This window comes from Agelaius phoeniceus, chromosome 5, assembly GCF_051311805.1.
Source record: "Agelaius phoeniceus isolate bAgePho1 chromosome 5, bAgePho1.hap1, whole genome shotgun sequence".
In the NCBI taxonomy this organism is placed as follows: domain Eukaryota; kingdom Metazoa; phylum Chordata; class Aves; order Passeriformes; family Icteridae; genus Agelaius; species Agelaius phoeniceus.
The window spans coordinates 31123039-31141945 of record NC_135269.1 but is presented as its reverse complement, the minus strand read 5'-3'; the positions used below and the strand labels follow the sequence as shown (position 1 = coordinate 31141945).

General features: G+C 37.8%; 1 protein-coding gene across 3 annotated transcripts in view; it reads right to left on the bottom strand.

The window, feature by feature from the left end:
* The window catches only part of ATP2B1 (ATPase plasma membrane Ca2+ transporting 1), a 60252-nt gene that overhangs the window by 29488 nt on the left and 11857 nt on the right, over window positions 1-18907 (bottom strand). For all 3 annotated transcript variants that reach the window (XM_077178763.1, XM_077178765.1, XM_077178764.1), the window contains exon 2: window positions 4524-4935. In XM_077178763.1, the coding sequence (XP_077034878.1) occupies window positions 4524-4728 (205 nt within the window). In that variant the 5' untranslated portion in view covers window positions 4729-4935. The remainder of the gene's footprint in view (window positions 1-4523; window positions 4936-18907) is intronic.

Genomic DNA, 18907 nt, shown 5'->3' with positions numbered 1-18907 from the left:
TAAACAAGTTTGCAAGACAAGATCATTAGTAGAGTTACTACTATTGAGACTGAGTAGCACCATAAAGCTTTAGCAAGACCACAGCCCGTGAAGGCAGCTCTGGTTCCCAGTGTAGGGATTCTGTATTCAGACACAACATCCTAGGATCCTAAAAGTAATGTAACATTTATAATGAGATGTTTATTATAATTAAAAAGGTAACTATTATAGTTATTATATTTCCATAATGTTTATTATATAAAATACTATTTAAAATGGTTGAAGCTCTCTGCAGGCACCATGTGGAAAGATGCAACCACTTTTATGATGCTGCTTCCACCTGGAATGGTGGTAGTTATTTGTTCTTCTGAAGCTTCACTTTCTACCTCCTCTCACACAGAGAGCCCACGTTTAGCACTATGCCAGGTCTGTCACCTCAGCTTTGTACCTATCTTCTTTCATATATGGCATATTTGAGTCCTTCTCTGTCTCAATTCTGGTACCATCCTTAAGGGACTCTAGCAGACAAGAGTGAGGGGCCTACATGAAAGCTACAGCATGTTTCAAGAGCTTGCCAAGATCTTAAAAATAAAGGAATACCAAGTATTTTCAGTGCAAGGTCATGCACTCACGGTCTTCTGTGAGCACATCTCCTGGTTACTCCTCTAAAAATTTTCAGCTGACTAACCCACCATTCAGAATTAAGCTCATTTTCCAAATCAAAATTGCCAAACTTCAGAGCAAAGGTCTGGGTATTTCAATCATATTGACCCTAAGGTTATGATTAGCACCAGCTCAAAGACAATTATTTTCTTAGTAGCAATTTTTTTAATAGCTAACCCAGCTGCTTAGTGATAAATGCACTGCAAACATGCTAGGTAACAAATAAGAACAGTAGCCACTGCAGCTGGCTTTCATGGTAAGGGAGGGTTTTAACACCTCTAACAGACATTTCCGAGAATCATCACGTATTTCAAGACACTTTGAAAAGGTTACTGAACTGCAAAGCTCAATTTTGAATGCTAACAATTGCTATGGAATCACTTAACTGAAAAGCAAACTATATGCAGATCTCTTCAGAACAGAAATTAATTAAACATACTCTGTGTATATGATATATTACATTTATTCTAACAGTCTTCAATTCACCCTGAATTCATGTCTTTGAAGGTTTAATAGAAAAGAGAAATTGTACTCATTACAATTGTACTCATTAGCCATAACCTTACACTTCTTGCAGCTCAAGCTTTAAGGTGCTTACTTTCACTCTCAACTCAAAGAGCACTGCAAGACAATTTTCAAAATCAAGCTATACATTACAGAATCTACAGAAACTCAGGACAGTGTGGTCATTCCAAAAAGCTGGGCCATATTGCTATTTTGCAAAAGATACTACTTCTCTATTCCTTTAACATGGCAGAGTTTGGAAATTTATTTACATAATATTGGCAACATCACCCTCTTCCTCCCTTTCCAGGGTACCACAGTGCAGAACATCAGAAGTATACAGCAAAGGTCTTTGAAAAATGAAAAGTGCTTCCAAATGAGGCTATATAAAGTCAAGCTACTATCAGAACCACTTAGTGAAGATTAGTAAATAAGCCTAGCAAAGATAAAAAGCATTTGTATTTTTAGTATAACTATAATACACCATGCATCATTACTGAACTTGCTACATTTACCAGACAGCTGGTAATTTCACAGTTCACAACCTACAGTCCTGAGATCAAAACTACTGCCATTGTATTCTTAACTATGTGTCTTAACAAGAGAAATTTATATTATTTGGGGTTAAGTTTGAAAAATATTAGCCAAGGGACTAGTTAATGCTTCATATTCAAATTTTATTAGAAATATCTATATCTGTCCAGAATATTAGACAGACTTTTGCTACTAAAGATATGTCAAACATTCATTTTGCACACTTGCGTATATGTAAGCAGTAAAGTCTGCTCAGTGTCCTTTTTTTAAGTAATACTGGTAAAGGATTGTTCCAATTTCTCATTTCAAATCAGATAAGTTTGATCCAAATTTTGCCTGAAAATAGATGTTGTCTTACATTGTCAACAACTTCACAGCAAGAAACAGAACAAGCTGAACTCATCCACTGTGTACCATGTCAGAACTACCTGTACTTTTCCTGTGAAGCCCCTGGCAATTACATAGTGGTAAGAGTGTCATGTCATAGAGAAAGCATCTGATTAGGAAAAAGTGTCCTAGGGCTTTGCAGGTATACACAGGAGGTTTTAGAGAGCCACTATTACTGTAATGTGTAACAGTTTTCTGCAAGATCTTCCCTAGACTTCTTTCTGTTAGTATTGTCTCCCTTTCTACACTTATGGTTAGAATTTGACAAAAGCAGAGACCTAGTTCTACCTTTACAAGAGCTCTCCAGTACTACCTCCAGAAAGTTTATAGCAGGTTACCTGTCAGGGTGGCTGATTCTCTAAAATTTCATGTTGTGGATTTGAGTCAAAACGACACCTCTGTTGGACGCTGTTCTAACTCAATTAACCTTTTCTGAGCCTGTGAACATGTTCAACTGTTGAGTCTTTGGTGCATTTATGAGCTTCTCTCACACTTTAAAAAGGATGGCACCGTTTTATTAAGTCAGTGACTGTACACTGATTACAGTGTACATCTAAATGTCAAATCCTTTTGAAAGTGAAAGGCCTTGATCACACAGCCCTCAGTACAGTACAATCAATCTGCAGGAAAGGGCATCCAACCCTTGAGTTTTAGTTCCCTGACATGTGACATGTTTAATAACCTGCCCGTTTGTTACATTAAGAGACAAAGTGAATACTGCAGTACACAAGGCATTTATTTGGTGCTTAGTGCCTCGTGGCTATGTAAAATTGTATTTCCACCTAGCTTGCAGCAATAATGGACCCTTTAGCCTTGCAGCTCACTGTGCAACAGAATTCAACTCTCAGTTCAATTCCCAGTTGTAGAAAACCATATCCCTTTTCACAGAGAAAGGAAACTGCCTTCCAATACTATGCAGCAGGTCAACAGGGTAACGAGAGCCTGTTGCTCCTGAGATGTGTTACACTGCTTATACACTACAGTGCTTCACACACATGCACTGTACTTTACAACTGCCAAGGAACAGAAGTTTGTACTCCTTGTGTTTTACAAACTTCTTCATCCTGAAATTGGTCTACTCCCATTCACTGGCAGTTCAGCCATGTCAGCTGACTGAACAGTTACAGTTTGGTAAGAGGAACCCAATTCATCTACTGATGATTTCAGGAGTCTGAAATCTGGCTTCAAAAGTGGATCAAGCCAAAACATGCTAAATGCAGATGTACCCAGAGGTACCTTACGGCATTAGTAGGCTGCTCTTGGTCCAAGAAGGTAAATCTTTCCATAGCATTTCTGAAGAACAGAAAGCAACGGCTCGCCAGGATTAAGACAGCAGGTATTTTGCTGCTACCAACATGACACCACATTGGTTAAAATCTATGTGAGTCCTTAAATGCAGAGACACTACAATTTGCCAAAATCTTGATTTTGGTAATTCTCAATTGCTCTCAACAGCAGGACTTCACAGTAAGTTTCAGTTAATGTTTATACATATTTTAAGTACAGTTTACTGCAAGGACTACAGTATGTAGATACTACAGTATCTTATGCAGTATGATTTCCATCTTTCACAAATACACTTAATAGTTTTTATTAATATTGGAAGAAAGCCTTCTGGAAGGTTCTCAAGAAGAAGACTTAATAAATTTATTTACTTATCTCTTCACATTTGTACAGTCTATCTTGGAGTAATAACTCTAGATAGCAAAAGCATGGTGTAGCCACATTTTACAGAATGCCATTAAGTCAAACATGGACTTTGTCATGTTGGAGTCACACAAAGACTCCATCAGAGATGCTTATTTCTAGGGAATGAGATTGTGTAATCACTTTGCAAACCTTCCACTAAGAGTAAACACCAATGCTTCAAGTTGTATTAATAGTTATTTTGAACAGTTCAAATGAAATCTACAGAATTCTGATACTACAGAAATACTGCAGATTTAAAAACTAGATCCTGCTATTAAGAATCCAATAGAACACAAACACATAATCAGTTTTAAAAATTGCTGCATTAGCAAATCAAATAACTAGGTAGCCACACAGAAGCATTAATAAGCCCTGCATTAGAATATTAAAACCCTGGGCTCTACAACACCATGATCTGAATTGGGAACTATAGGTCATATGAACTATTCAGAAAACTGGTGCTTTCACAGTGAGTTGAACACTGCTATGTTGCATTGCTGTTTCATATGTGGATGTCTACATCAATGAACTTTGTTCCAAGTGCAACTTCATTAATATAACATCTCACATGCAGCTAGACCAACTGAAAAAAAAAATTCTTGCTTACTTATTACCATGGAATACTTCTGTCTTAAAGGAACAAGAAGCAATATTTTGTTATGGTAACTAAAATGCTTTTACAAACTTTGTTCTATTAAAGAAAGCAGTTTGCTTACTAAGCCTTTTCCTAAATGGAGTTTCCTCAGGAAGTGTTAGAATTTACTTACCTTCATTTGGTGAAGTTTTCAACTTTGTACAGATGCCATGTACATCACCATAGCATTCCTGTATTTTATGCAGTGCATCTGCAGCTCGAAGTTCCATAAGAGAACGGAGCTCTGCAAGAGTAACTCCAAAATCTCCATGATTAGATTCTTTTACAGCGTTTTTTACGCTGCTATATGCAACCGAGTTGTTTGCCATGTCACCCATGATGCATGCAGTCTTTAGCGTAGACAGTTTCCAGCAAGGAACAAAATTTCAACTCAAAGTATTTCCAAAAGGAAAATAAATCCTTTGGGTATGAAGACAGTCAGGAGAGCAGACACATCACCCAAGCAAGAGAGCCCGTCTGGAGAGATATCTTTGAGGTTGTCCCATGGTGCGTTCTGTTCCCCAAAGCCAAAAGGCATGTACAGTCTAGGGAGAGAATAGATACACATTCAGTTACATAACAGCTATACTGAAATGCATTGTAAGACAGTCTCTACTCTTTGTACTAAGGTTACAGAACAAATTTCTTTTTTAATTTCCTATAATATTTTTAGTTTGCATTCCGCGGACAATAGCGACAAGGAAGAAAATGGATATTTCCCCCCCCAAAACAACCTTGCATTATTGGATTTCCTTAAATCATTAACTTTGTAACAACTGTTGCCTTTAACACTGGCATTTTCCTTCAAATGTCCATATGGTTCATCATCAAGCAGCAACCTTTAAAAATACCTAAAATTAAATCTGTTTCCAGGGAACTGGAGCTTGCTGCATCCACAAGTGATGTCACATGGGGAAAGAATATGCTCAAGTTAAAAATTCCCACTTTCCAATGATGCCCTCACCTCAGAGTTTGGGAAGAGCAAGATTTTTTGTTCCCATTAATTGGTTTATGCAAACCTCAGTAAAAAACTTCAACACTAAGCTAGCCCACACATGAAGTACTTTTGTATTCTAAGTAGGATTATATCTTCAGGCAGACCTAGCTCTTAATAAATTTTTCATGTCCATACAGTTTTAGCCCTGCTCCAGCCCACTTCATCACAACTCAAGCCTTGCACAGTATCTCCATTTAATTCTTTGAAGAGAGGGAAAAATTGCACAACACCACCTTTCTGCAGAAGGGATGAGCAGACTGAGAGCAGTTCTTCTGTCTGATGATCAGTGTATTTATTGTAGCTGAGAAATTATCATCTAGACACAGGATCTGAACTTGCACAGGCATTCTATATCTAATCCCTGCTCAGCAGACATATCTTGCACGTACACATGTAGCTACACAACAGTGCAGTGCACACACAAACTCCTCATGCCTGAAAAACAATTTTTGTGTGTGAAGATTTGCTGTGTGTCAAAACCAGACTTCTGATCACGTAAATCAGCTTTTTTGGCATAATGAAGTGCAATGAGCATGTGTAACAACATATTCCCCCACAAAACATGACTGTCAGGCTCAGATGAACAACAGCTTGGACACTTCCAGGTCAACAACTGCAACTTCTACAACTGCAACTGCTCTTCTCTTCCTGTCACAGGAGGTTCTGAGAAAACCACTGTCCATGGCTGTTTTCCAGAGAGTGACAAAAAGCATAAAGCAATCAATATTCACATGCATAAAACTTTCAACATTCTATAACATCAAAAAAAGTTCTTAATTTTAAAATAATTTTAAATCTTCATTGTTTTCTCTGTTACTCGCAAGAAAATGTTGCAACAGTTGAAGAGTCCATGATGATAGTGTTAACCTGCATGCTAGGATATAGTTTTGATTAAGACTCTAATGAATTCTATTAGAGAACAAGTGATCCTGCAAGTGAAGAATTTCATGCAAACCATGTATGAAAGAGTTTTCTTTAAAGACATGCCACATTGTTATCCAATGCCAAAAAGCTGGATGTTGCTGTCCAGCTGGTAGCCTAGGAGGATTTATCAGCTGGCATCTGATCATAAGCTATGACAGTATAACAAGAAGCAGATCAGGCAAATGAGTTTGTATAGCTATGGAGAAGATGCTGCAGCTGCTAATTAAGCAAAAATAGACCAAGCAGAAGGCCCCACAACCAATTACATCAAACTTGATTCAATTTTAATTAAGAAAAGCTCTGTTCAAGCCTCTAGCAGGAGCCCTGTACTTGATGCCCAAATACACCCAAATCCAAGAGAAAAGGATAGAAAAAGCTACAGCTCTAGTCACTGTTCACTTGTCATCAAAGTTCTAGGACTTTCTCTCTCCATATATATGCATAGAGTGGGCCAAACTTGCTTTCACATGCAACTAAACTGAAGAGCAGTAACTCTACTTAGTCATAACTCAGTGTGCTTTGCATTCCAGTTCAAACCTCTCTATGCATTATATAAATTTTTACCAATAAGTAATAATCCATATTAGTCATTAATAAGTTTATACTGGAGAGGGTCCTCCTATGCTCTAAATGCCATCCTAACATATCAATGGACTCCTAGGGTTCACAGGCAAATTCAATAAGCATTCATTAACTACAAAAACAGTGCAGTTCTACAGATCAGCTCTAGTAGTGATACAAATTATTTGGTACATCCCTGATAGCAAGAAGGGATGTTTCCTTTATGTGGAAAATTGAAACGATCAGTGCGAAGACTTCAAATTCTGAATACTGAACAAATGCAGAATTGTTCCAGATTATAAAAATTTGATTAAACATTATCAATTTTTACACAAAATCAGACCAGGATCTGCTTCAGTAATCCATTTTTACCAGCCATTTCAACAGAGAGCACAATAGCTTCTTTTCATTCAGGTACAGGACGGACTTAGTCCAACAGAGATTTTTCTGTAAGAATCAGCAAAGAAACTTTCTTTAAGAAATATCCTTAATGCAGTTTTGATGTAAAATCTTGCAACATTCAAACAGTTCCTGTTACAGCAAGTTCCAAGAGTCCACTTTTGTAACATTAGTGGTGATGCATAATGAAACTATTATGACTGAAATTTAGCGGCATAAAAGGAAGCGCATTTTAAAGCTACAAAGATCATCTAATGGTATTTAGCTTCTCAACTAATGAAATATTTTATTTGTTTTGACCAGTGTTTCAGTTCTCAGTTATTGCATCAGTCATTTGAGATAACTGAATAACATGAGCTCTGAAGCACTATAGTTTAAAGCAACTCACCTCAAACTTCCAATCTGTTAATATCTCAAATTTCAAATTCAGGAAACAGTTACCAAGCTAAAACTAATTTATAGACCAATGCTGACATTCCAGCTTATTTAAAGTTTAATTCAGTAAAGTTTTGTGTTAGTTTCCAGCTTAAACAAGCTGCATACAAAATTAGTAAGATGTCTACATTTCATTTGACACATCAACTTTTGAATAATACTTTATCACTGACACTTGATTTATCCCTTTATATCACTGAGACTAGGAATAACTTTAAAAGCTATTCTCTGTCACACAAAAGTGAATAAAAAAACTCAAACTGCAGAGGCATATTTCAGTAGCAGCACATACTCTCATAGGTAGGATTCAGGAACTTATGTAAATCCCTCTGAGAGGGCCTTGCTGCTCTTTGGTTGTAGTAACTTCACTGACACATCATATCATTGTAGCTGCTTATGAGGAATAACTTCCTTACCCAAATCAAATCATTATTTATTGCTAAGGGACTGTGTATTGTTACCAGACAAAGACACTAATTCAAACCCATAACCCATTAAACAAAGGTTAGACAACTTTGCCAGTGTTGGAAGTTCATCATGATAAGCTTCTGTAGTTGGACTGGAGAAAGGAAAAGCTCTAAACAGAAGTCTACATGAAGAGATGCTCACCAAAGCATGAAGAGACTATAGATTACTTATCTATTTAGTGCTACCAGAACATTCTGCACTGACCAAATTGGAAGCTGCAACATGTTTTTTGAAGTGTTACTGTAGTGGCACAATTACTATTGCCCAGACGCACAGGACCTAGCATGCCTTCGACTCCTATCCAAGCTTTTCCTATGATTACATTTAATACTTGCTTCACTAACCTACAAGGAAAAACAATTTTCTTAATTAATATTAAAACACTTAAGCACACTCATACCTCAAGAGTCAAAGCTCCAGCAATTATAAATCTTGTGTCATTTAATTTAATTTATACATCTGCTTGAACAGTATGCATTCAGATATTGAGCATTAGCTGGTAGCATTTGACCTTCAGCAACACACTAAAACTGGGCCCTGTAATATAGGAAAGGGCTTGCAAAGTGATTATCTCAGGAAAGCCTTTGTTTAATCTAATTAGTACAATGAATACCAGACAGATCTGCATATCAAGAAGCTGTTGTGATAAAAACCATCCCCATATGTTTCAGTTGTCATGCCTTTTAACCTGCCTACAAAGGCATGTTAAAAGATATTGAAAACATATCATATGCTTTTGCATATTTCAGTTTGGGTGTGATCCACAGCTTTAAGCCATCACATAACATTGCAGGGGTGGGGGAAAGAAAGAAGGGAAGCTGTCTGCAACATTATTATAATGGAACATTATTACAATGTAAAGTAACTGTAACTGAGAAAGTAACCTGGAAATCAAACTGAAATTGATTGAGGTTTTGTGCTCTGAAGGGTCAAACTTCTTGCTGTAAGAGACAGATCCTCCCACCTGCTTGACAGGCTACAGAAACTCACCAGCTGTTTCACAAGGAATATGAATGAATTCTAATGAGGCAAAACATAAATACAGAACAGTATCCTCTTACAAGTCATTATTCTGTAAGCTAAAATGTGCCTAACTGAACAAACAGGAGTTAAATAACTTCAGTGCCGTGCTATCGTTTCAGAGCAAACAGCCTGGTTTATGAAGAGACATGTACAAGTAGACTGAAGAACTAAGAGACAAAGGGCACAAACAAATTTTTTAGCATACCATCTTCAGCCTATGTCAAACAATGTTGCAATGACAAGTTTCAGTTATTACAGCTTATGTGCTATAAACAGTAAACTCATCAAAGGTCATGACTTTTGCTTAGTTTTCAAAGAGAAATCTGATTTAATTCTGAAGCCTAATCTCCTGGGAAGCAGATGTACTTACCTATCTGAAATAAAAACTGGCCTAGATTCTGCATTGGATCTAAACACCGGTATTGTCCCTGCTCATTGCAGGGAGGTTAGACAAGAAAACATTTAAAGGTCTTTTTCAACTCAAATTATTCTGTGATTCTGTGATTTATGGCACTTAATGTAAGGGATTTCTGCTGCCTACTGAGATTGACACCTGTAGAAACCATTTCATCCATTGGTGGTTTCATTCCTTTAAGACTCCGAATTTATTTCTTATTGAAATTATAGCAAACAAATTAGGATTTCAGTAGTCTGAAGTCAGTTTAGTAGTAATACAAATCAGCAGTGTTCACACACAGGTTCTGCATAATTTTCCTCTTGTTTTGGTAGTAGCAAGGAAAAATTGTACAAGTCTTGAAGGTGAGTTATTATGGCACAAAGGACATAAGCTTCTCTTACAAAGCAGCTTGGTCCACAGCCTCTGCCGGGAGCCCAGCAAGCAAGCAGACATTTTGTTATGCCATGAACCATCTGCACAGGTCTGTATTGCCCTGCCTTGTCCAAGCCAGGGCTTCTCCCCACTCACTAAACAACTCAGCTCCAGCTGCAGTGACATCTGGATTAAGAAACAAGATCAGAAAGTGCTGTAGGAAACTATTTTATCAAGAGTTTAAACCAATCATTAGCTTTCTGAGGTAACCAAATAGATATTACTGATCCAAAAAAAGACACACTGATGCAACAAGAAGGGCTTCAAAAAATCTATGACCACTTTCAAGGAACATCAGACTTTGAGACATACTGGAAAATCCCAGAGGACAAAACCAATGTGATCATCATTAAAGAAAGCAACAAGTGTTCTGTGTGTCTGAAGTACTAAGGTTTCATAGTCACCTATTTCATATCACATTGCTGGCCTGTCCACAAGATGACAAACACTTAAGACAAAACCATGCAAAAGTGTCAAGTTTGTAACCACTTAAACCACGTTTCTGCAGCCCACAGCTCTGATCAACACTCAGGCAGCTTCTCTCTTCTCCACCCACAGGCCCTGAAGCTTCCTTCTCTGTACTTCTTTTCCCTAGGTTCATCTACTTTCTGCTCTGTGATGACACTATAAACTAAAGGCTACATTCAAGAGGACTCTTTGCAATGAAAGGTTACTCCAGTTTAAGACTATAATCCTAGTGAAAAAAAAAGAGTTTTAACCTCTAGATGGGACTCTGTCCCATCCAGAATCATTTTGAGTGTGTTCAAGCACCTAAAATGTATTTACTGTGTGTGTCAGCTTCCTCATCTAACTTGAGGTGAGTGAAGCTGCCAAAATTTGGATGAAGGCAACTGATGACTGAAGGCAAACCTGCTGGTGTTTAAAATGCAAGAAAAGAAGTTTGGCCAAAGCCCATCAATATTTTCCTTTTCTTCAGACCCACTGAGTTCAAAATAAGATGACTGAGGATTTCAAGTCTCTTAATCCTGCACAGTATAGGATAATTATGCTGTAAACTAAGTTCTTTTAGCTAAATATATAAACCTAAAAGTGGGTTTAAAAAAAAAAAAAGTAGTAAAGTCATCTATTAACAAATATTCACATTACTAGGTTCATGAACAACTTACCATACTTTTCCCATCAACATTTGTCAAAACCATATTGACAAAAATGACAAGACAAAGCTGAACTTTTCCAAAAAGAGATAGGGTGGTAGCATGGCAACCAACTCACTAAAATTATGGATCATAAGACTTCAACACAGTTTACTGGCATCCTTTAAGTGGAAAATGTGTTCAGGTCACAAACCCTGACAGGTGTGTGTTAAATGAGACATATGACATCACTATATGAAACTAAGTTTCAAGTAAAGGTAAAGTGAGATGGTACCAAATTTCATCCAACAGAGATGGAGTTGGATTCCAGGATTTCAGCTACTTGTTGTATTTAGAGCTCAGTGCAATGCATCCAGCTGGTCACTTCTGATAATGTCAGCAAACCAGCAGCTGAACTTCATCAGTTATTCCTACAGGTATGACTTGTCTTGAGAAATTTTTTCACCTCTTTTTCACAGAACTTACGTTTACCATTTCATCCTGATTTGAACACTCCCCATTTTTTTCTTTCAGAAAGTATTCTTTTATGCTAGTATCCACTTAGGCAGAGCAGTAGGCTTTTGACTATGATCATGCTTCATGACATCAAAGAGATGCAAAATGCTCTTTAGATTTATGAGCCTTCAGGCAAAAGGCAAAAGTCCATTCTTACCTGATTCTTCTTGTATTCAGAAAACTTCAAAAGAGATTTAAAATTAGTCTTAAAACTACTAGGAAATATTTATGCCTATGAGATTGAGCCAAATTACTTCCATAAAGACACTGCACATAACCAATTCCTTTCAATTAGAGCAATAAAAGTAACTTAGGCAAAGTTTTAAGGCTTTTCTGGCTACTTTGGACCAGCTTATGCTAAGTACAAACAGTACCACAAAATACTCTATATGCTCATTGAACCGTAAACAGGTAATATACAAATCATGATATTAATGTGGTACAGAATCCATTTATGATCCTCAAAATCACCATTCCAACCAAGCAAGTGTCTGGAATGTAAGAAAAATAAAACAAAAATCTCAGGTATGGTCACCCGTCTCAGTGAGCCCACACTATGATGCTAAATTGGATGTCTGTTTTGTCCTCTTGTGTTTAAAGTTTGAGAAGCTTCCCTTTTGGCCTGTAAAAAGCCAGTCTGAGAACCTTCAGCTTCAGATTTTTCACAAGCCTTTTGGAAATACCATACCACAGTATACCCTTATCCTCAAACATTTAAAGAGCCTTATTTCTTCAGAAACCTATAGTTTGAAAGCTATGCTAGCTTCCCCTGAAGGTCATTAATTCCTGCCTGCCAGAAATACACCAAATAAACTGGCTAAAAGAGTCATTCTGAGAAAATCCCTTTCAAAAACTGCAATTATGCTTGCTATTTTCTCTTCCTAAGGAGACAGAGGGTTTTAAAATTCAAATATCGTAACTGGTCCACGCTTGAGCAGCGCTTTGAGAAATACTTCACAACTTTGCTGCTCCTGCTGGTTATGTAAAGAGGTTCAGGGGTCCTTCTGGTTTGTGTTTTCTTTTGTTTGTAAGGGCTTTTTTACCTCAATATTTGAATTTGAGAATCCAGTGTATGGCTTCGCAGAAACACAAGAGTGAAATCTCTCACAAAATTCTTTATGATGATTATACTGGTCATTCCTTTAGCTCTCTTTGATAAGTTTTGAGAGCTTAGCTCACTGATCCATTCCACTGGGCCTCCTCTTTCTGGTACAGTGTAAGAAGCATGTTCACTAGGCTTCACCTCATGGTATTATCTGACATATTTTACGATTTTTTAAGCCTACATATTCTTTATCCTTCAGGGACTATCCAGTTTCAAAACTAGTCTTTCCTCATGATAATACTTTTCCATCTCTCTGATGTCTGACACCCACTTAAAGGCTAAGTTGTCATGCTCCCTGCATTGTCACACACTTCTAGCTACTCCAAAGTTTCTCATTTAGGGTTGGTTGCTGGTCTGGAATTGTTTTACACACATTGAAGCATTACTGCAATATAGCTTTACTGCAATGTTTTACACACATTGAAGCATTACTGCAATATTGGCAACTGTGTGTAGAATGATGGTAAATGAACTGCTCTGTGATCAGTACACACATGACAATCCCATCTCCACCATCCAATATAAGATAATAAATATTTCTCTCAGCAGTTTGTTTCTTTAACACAGACAGGGAATATATAAGACAGAATGCACAAAGCTGAGATTCCCATCACAGCACTTTGTAACTCTAACAAAGCAGCAAGTCTGCCACATCCTCAGGTGACCAAAGGTATGGCTGTGCTACAGTGACATGGTGTAACACTCCCACTCACAGAGGTCCTGAAGCAGCTCTCATTATTTGACACTAACAACACTGCAACTTACACCTGCCACCCTTATCCTTTTGCATTGGGAAAAGCCATGGACTCTGCCATCTGCATTAATGAAGTAACAGAGTATGGGAGCTCTGCTGTTGCAACAGGCACACAGGCAACCTCGGGCCTGGAACACACTTCTTGTGTGCTTCCCTACTCTTCTTTACAGCACCTCAGCCTCTGAGAGAAGGTATTTCATTTTGGGTCCTGCTCTAAGTCCATCTCTCATGGGATATACAGCACTCCAAATGGTTTTTCTTCCTTTGCTAATGTTTTTTTTTTTTCTCTTTCTTTCTCCATGTACTTCTATGACCTTTAAAAACAAATAATTTTTTTTTTCCTAGCCATGAAATATGCCCCCCTCCAGGATCCAAGGAGCAAGAGAGCACTGTGCCATGGTGCTTTTTCCCAAGCCTCCACCTTCCCTCCCACTAGCTGTGATGGTAGCCATGCATTTCATGGTTCCACACCTGTGAGTGGGCTACTTGTAGCTGGGTGGTGCAGAAAGCTGTCATCCAAAAAGGATCTCCCCCAACTCAGTGGAAAAATTTAAATTGCAGCATTTCTACTGTCTAAACAAGTTTTCCCACAGGACGCCAGAAGGGGCTGATTTATTTGTAGAAGTCACACAAGCAATGTGGATATGCCAGCTTAAGGGATAAGAGACACATTCAGCTAATGCTAGAAGCATCTTTATCACAGAACTATATGGCTGCCACCTTAAAGATAACATTGAACCTCCCTTCAAGGGAAGGTTTCTCTTCCCTCTGCTATTTCAAGTTAAAGTGGGTTGAGCAAACCCAGGACACAAGTCAACTGGCTTGCCACTAAAAAAATAGCATGGTACATAACTTTTCAGTGAAGGGCAGACACAGTTTGGACTGCACAGCAAATTGGCATGGCTACATGGCTGTCAGACAATGGCTCAAGCAGATGTAGTAAATTTAATTTATTTCTCATGGTAGGCTATATAAAATTGCTATACAAATTGGCCATGTGCAATTAATAATCACAGCTTCATTTCTGAAGTCTTCAGTTGTGAAGTACTTCATTGTGTATAACTCCTTAGGTTTCTGAGATTACAAAGACATCAGTGCTTGATTAATTAATTATAAAAAAGAAAGCAATTTGGGAAAAGTGCAAATAAAACCATGCTCCATGATAATATTTATAAGTCCTATGCCACACAATAAAGGAAATCCCACAAGCCAAAGGCCTTAAGTCTTCACTAGCATCAGTGGATCCTAATGCACTTTTTGTACACAGCTCTGCTTCCAGGCTAATAATCATTCAAATTCTGAGGTGTGCTAGGTGTCTAATTTAGCTCTGGCACACCTCCCCTAGGTGGAGAAAGGCTATGCTTTGAAGAACTTCATCACAACCAGCTGAACCTACTCTGTGCTGAGGATCAGCTACCAGCAAGGCCAGCAGAACCAAAGTGGTAAACCAGCAGGCACTCAAGATGCCTGCAGCATAACCACCTTGGGTATATACAGTGAGGTGTCAGTCTTCTGATAAGGTAGCTCTGAATCCTCAGTAGCAATTGCTAGTTTAACAAGCTTAATATCTGTCCTTCCAAAGGATGGGATCTGGATTGAAAGCCTAATGCATTTAGCACAGCTAAATGCTCATAGCTCAGCCACAGCTGACCCTCAGGACCAAGAGATAACCCACCCATGAAGACTACAGATCATCATTCTGTCTCATCAAAGCCAGACCTATTTTGTTCCTTCTACAGAAAGCTACTTCCCATAAGTGTTTGTTTTGCAGTGGCACATTGCTCAAGTTGCACACTGCTACAATCATGTTGTTTCTAGTGATACCAAAATCATACAGTATCTCTGAAGAAAGGGGATTGGGAAAGGCAGTATCAGCTTCTCAAGTGGCAAGCTTCAAGCATCCTGCTGAAATTCAGCATGTTATAACTGCTGATGGCACAAACTCTTTAAAAAACCAAGATCTGTATGTTCAGCTCATGGCTTCCAACAGACTCCCTCAAAAGGACCAGCACGATTGCACATCTGACTGTATCACACCTCGGCTCAGCAGGAGATTCTTTCACTATACAGCTGAGTAGGGGCTCACAGACCTTGTTAAGTCAGAAACCAACTATATTTTTAATCTAAACCCTGCAACTCACAAATTTATCTTATGCAGCATGCAGGTAAAGCAGAGTAAGGAACACAAGAGCCTCCTCTAGCCTGAGGCTAGTAATACTCAGTGAAATGCCTGTTTCCCCAGTGGAAGGAAGTGACTGAGAAGATAAAGTATCATGAAAAAAAAAAAAAACCAAAAACTGACACGGCACCATGAAGTAAAATATAGCACCAATTACCCAAACTCTCATAGTTAGGGACTCAGTTTTTCTGAAGGCAATTTTAGGAGATTCCTTCTCTGGTCCTATTGCTCCACTTTCCTAAGCAAAATCCTGTATCCCTGTTTTCCTCAAAGGATGCCATCAGCTGGTTTCTCAGCACTTTCAATAGACCCTTAAGCTTGAAGGACACGTAGCGTTTGCAGAAGAGAAAGCAGCCTACTAGGAAGCAGCTGTGCTAGCTGTGTTCTCCAAAAACCTCCTTTTCAGTTCCATTAAACATGATTTATTTTAATTAGTTTATCAAGGGAAATACATAAAGAAGCCATCTGAAAACCTCTATAATTAAGCATTATTTCAGTAGCCTTTCAAAAAAAATCCAACCTGATGTAGACAAGACTTAGAAAAAACTGGGCCAAGTATGTAATCCGCTAGTAACAAGTAGCAGACTTGTTATTCACACTTTCAGACCTGAGGTAAGGAAAACACTGGTAAGGAAGATGAAGAGAAAGCTAATGAATAAGTCCTACACAGTGAAAGCCAACCATACGCCTCATTTCAAAGTTGTTATGAATTTGGGTCATTTAAGTTATACACGAATTCAAATCTGTACACCATGACAAGCAGATTGACAGCCCAGTTCTACCATGGTCTCTAACCTATTAACTTTTTAGTCGTAAAATCTAAAAAAAAAAATCTAAAAAAAAAAAAATCTAAAAATCTAAAACTTTTTGTTGTAAAATCAAACTAAATTTTTGTTTTCCATTTCCTCCTTTTCTCAAGGAAAGGGATGCTTTAAGAGAGACAAAAATTTATACCGATGGACTCCTGAATCTCCTTCATGTTTATTCAGACATAGCAGCACAGCTTGTGAAAAATGTTCCCAGTTCACCTTTAGACAAAAGCCATGCATTATACTGAACCTTTATAAGTAGCTTTGTATGCTGCACTCAGATTTGTTACCAGTATCTAGTAGCTTGCTCTAGGTAACTAGTAGCAAGTTGCTACTTAGTGCATCATAACCCTGCCACAGGAGTCAGATTTTTGCACATGTATCCATTGCCTTTGAAATCTTCTGCTCTAACCAATACAGCATGAAATTAGGGTAAAGGTTTGTTTGGGGTTTTGTTTAGGGGGCTGATGGAATAGCTAATTTTGTTGGTGTTTAAACAGTTATCCAATAAAGGAAGCCAGCAATGTGATCAAAGAGTATACAGTCAGAATCCAGAATCAAACTAAGTGTAAAAGAACAATTTTAGGCAGTTACAGGGCTGTCTGTCAAAGTCACAATCTAGTTTGACGTGTGATGCTTCAGGCACATAATTAAGCTAAACAGTTTTCAAGACAGCTTTCTTTCTTAAAACTGGAAAAGTAGGTAGTTACTAAAACTTTACCTTGTTGTTGAGCAATTATTATTAAAATAAGCCATCAGCTGTCACAAGCATATTTTTCACAGAGCAAATATTTTCAAGTATTTAAACAATTGCATCATGGCAAAATTGCCCACTGGAAGCCTAAACCAAGCTATTTTATTATTTTAAGATATTTTAAGATCAGGATTCTCTGACTCTTTAATTTGGAGATTCTGAAATGTACTATTAGGTTCCTAAAAAATTGATGCATTTTCCTGTGCATGGAGAATCCTCCATTGTTCTTGTTTGACAAGACCAGGGTTGAAGGCAGACATTGCTGAGCTAAATTTAATGGCCTACATTATGGAGGTCCACAATTTTTGGTTTACTTGTCAATTTACATGATTATTAAAATGGAACTTTGGACATTAAAAAAAAAAAATTGAGCATGATAGTAAAACTCTGAATTCTGATCATAAGTCAAGTCACAGGGATAAACTTCAGAAACTTAATCCACCATAGCAAGGGGAGGAAGAGCATATCTGGTAGGAGGAACTCACTTGTTTTGAGAAGATTACTTGTTCTAACCTCATTGTGAAGGCCTGGGCAACTGTCTGGTTTTTTGCAGCCAAAAAGCCCCTTCTCAGTACAGCAATGCCTGAAGACACCTGCAGATAGCCACAGGAACACCCAAAGAGAAATCCAACAGGAGGAACTACAGTGGCCGCACCGAATTCTTAATTGAATTTGCTCAATTTTTTACTGTTCTGGAATGTGACAGTAAAGTGCCAGGACAAAGACTGGAAATGCATCTTGTAGGGTCAAAAATCCAGAAAATCTCCTCGGACTTCACAACCAGAAACCAGACTCCACGTCACAAGGCTCAAAGGTTCTTGTTCAGGGATGTTTTGAACTGGCAAATGGTAAAAAGGCAGTTTGGGTTATTATTCCACCTATCTGGTTACTGACCAGTATATTAGGGTGCGTTAACCTTTTAGTTCTCTGAAACTGTAAAACTGTCACTGAATTCCACAAACTAAAAATAACCAGAGCAGTAGTATAATAGAATAATCATACCAGAAAACAAGATAACAGAATTAACTACATTGGCATGTAAAGATGCCTACTGAATTCCAAGTGCAATTGTTTTGAATATGTTCATAAAACCTATATATACACCAAGACTTCATTCAAGCCCAAACTTTTTCCATTCTGGCTGAGAATTTTTATATTGAACATCTCTTCACATAGAAAAAAACAAGTAGTCTCAGAATAAGCAAATAAAGGTATATGGCACTCGAATTTATGGAAGTAGATAAGTTTTCTTTCCCCATGTGAGGCTTCTAATCATAGCTTTTCATATACATATGGAACACAATACCTATAAGAGCGGAGCTTAGATGTATAACTAAATGTACAAGTATTTTAATTGATAACCCCATCCAATTGTTGATACACAAAAACAGATCAGACTACAATTACAAAGGTATATACAACACCAGTGTTTACCATTTTAGCAGGAGATAGCATCTGAGACACCTGATTGGCTTTCAGGAACTATTTGTTGACCCATTTTTCAGGAAAATCCCACTTCTATTCATTAAACTGTTCTTAACTCAGAATTACACACAGGCATATTTGTAAGAGGCGCTACTCAGCTATTTAAGCTCATGAAAGCTACTTTTGCAGAGCCAGCAGAGGGAGTACAGACATCATTTTACTTATCAGCTGTGAAAAAGATACCT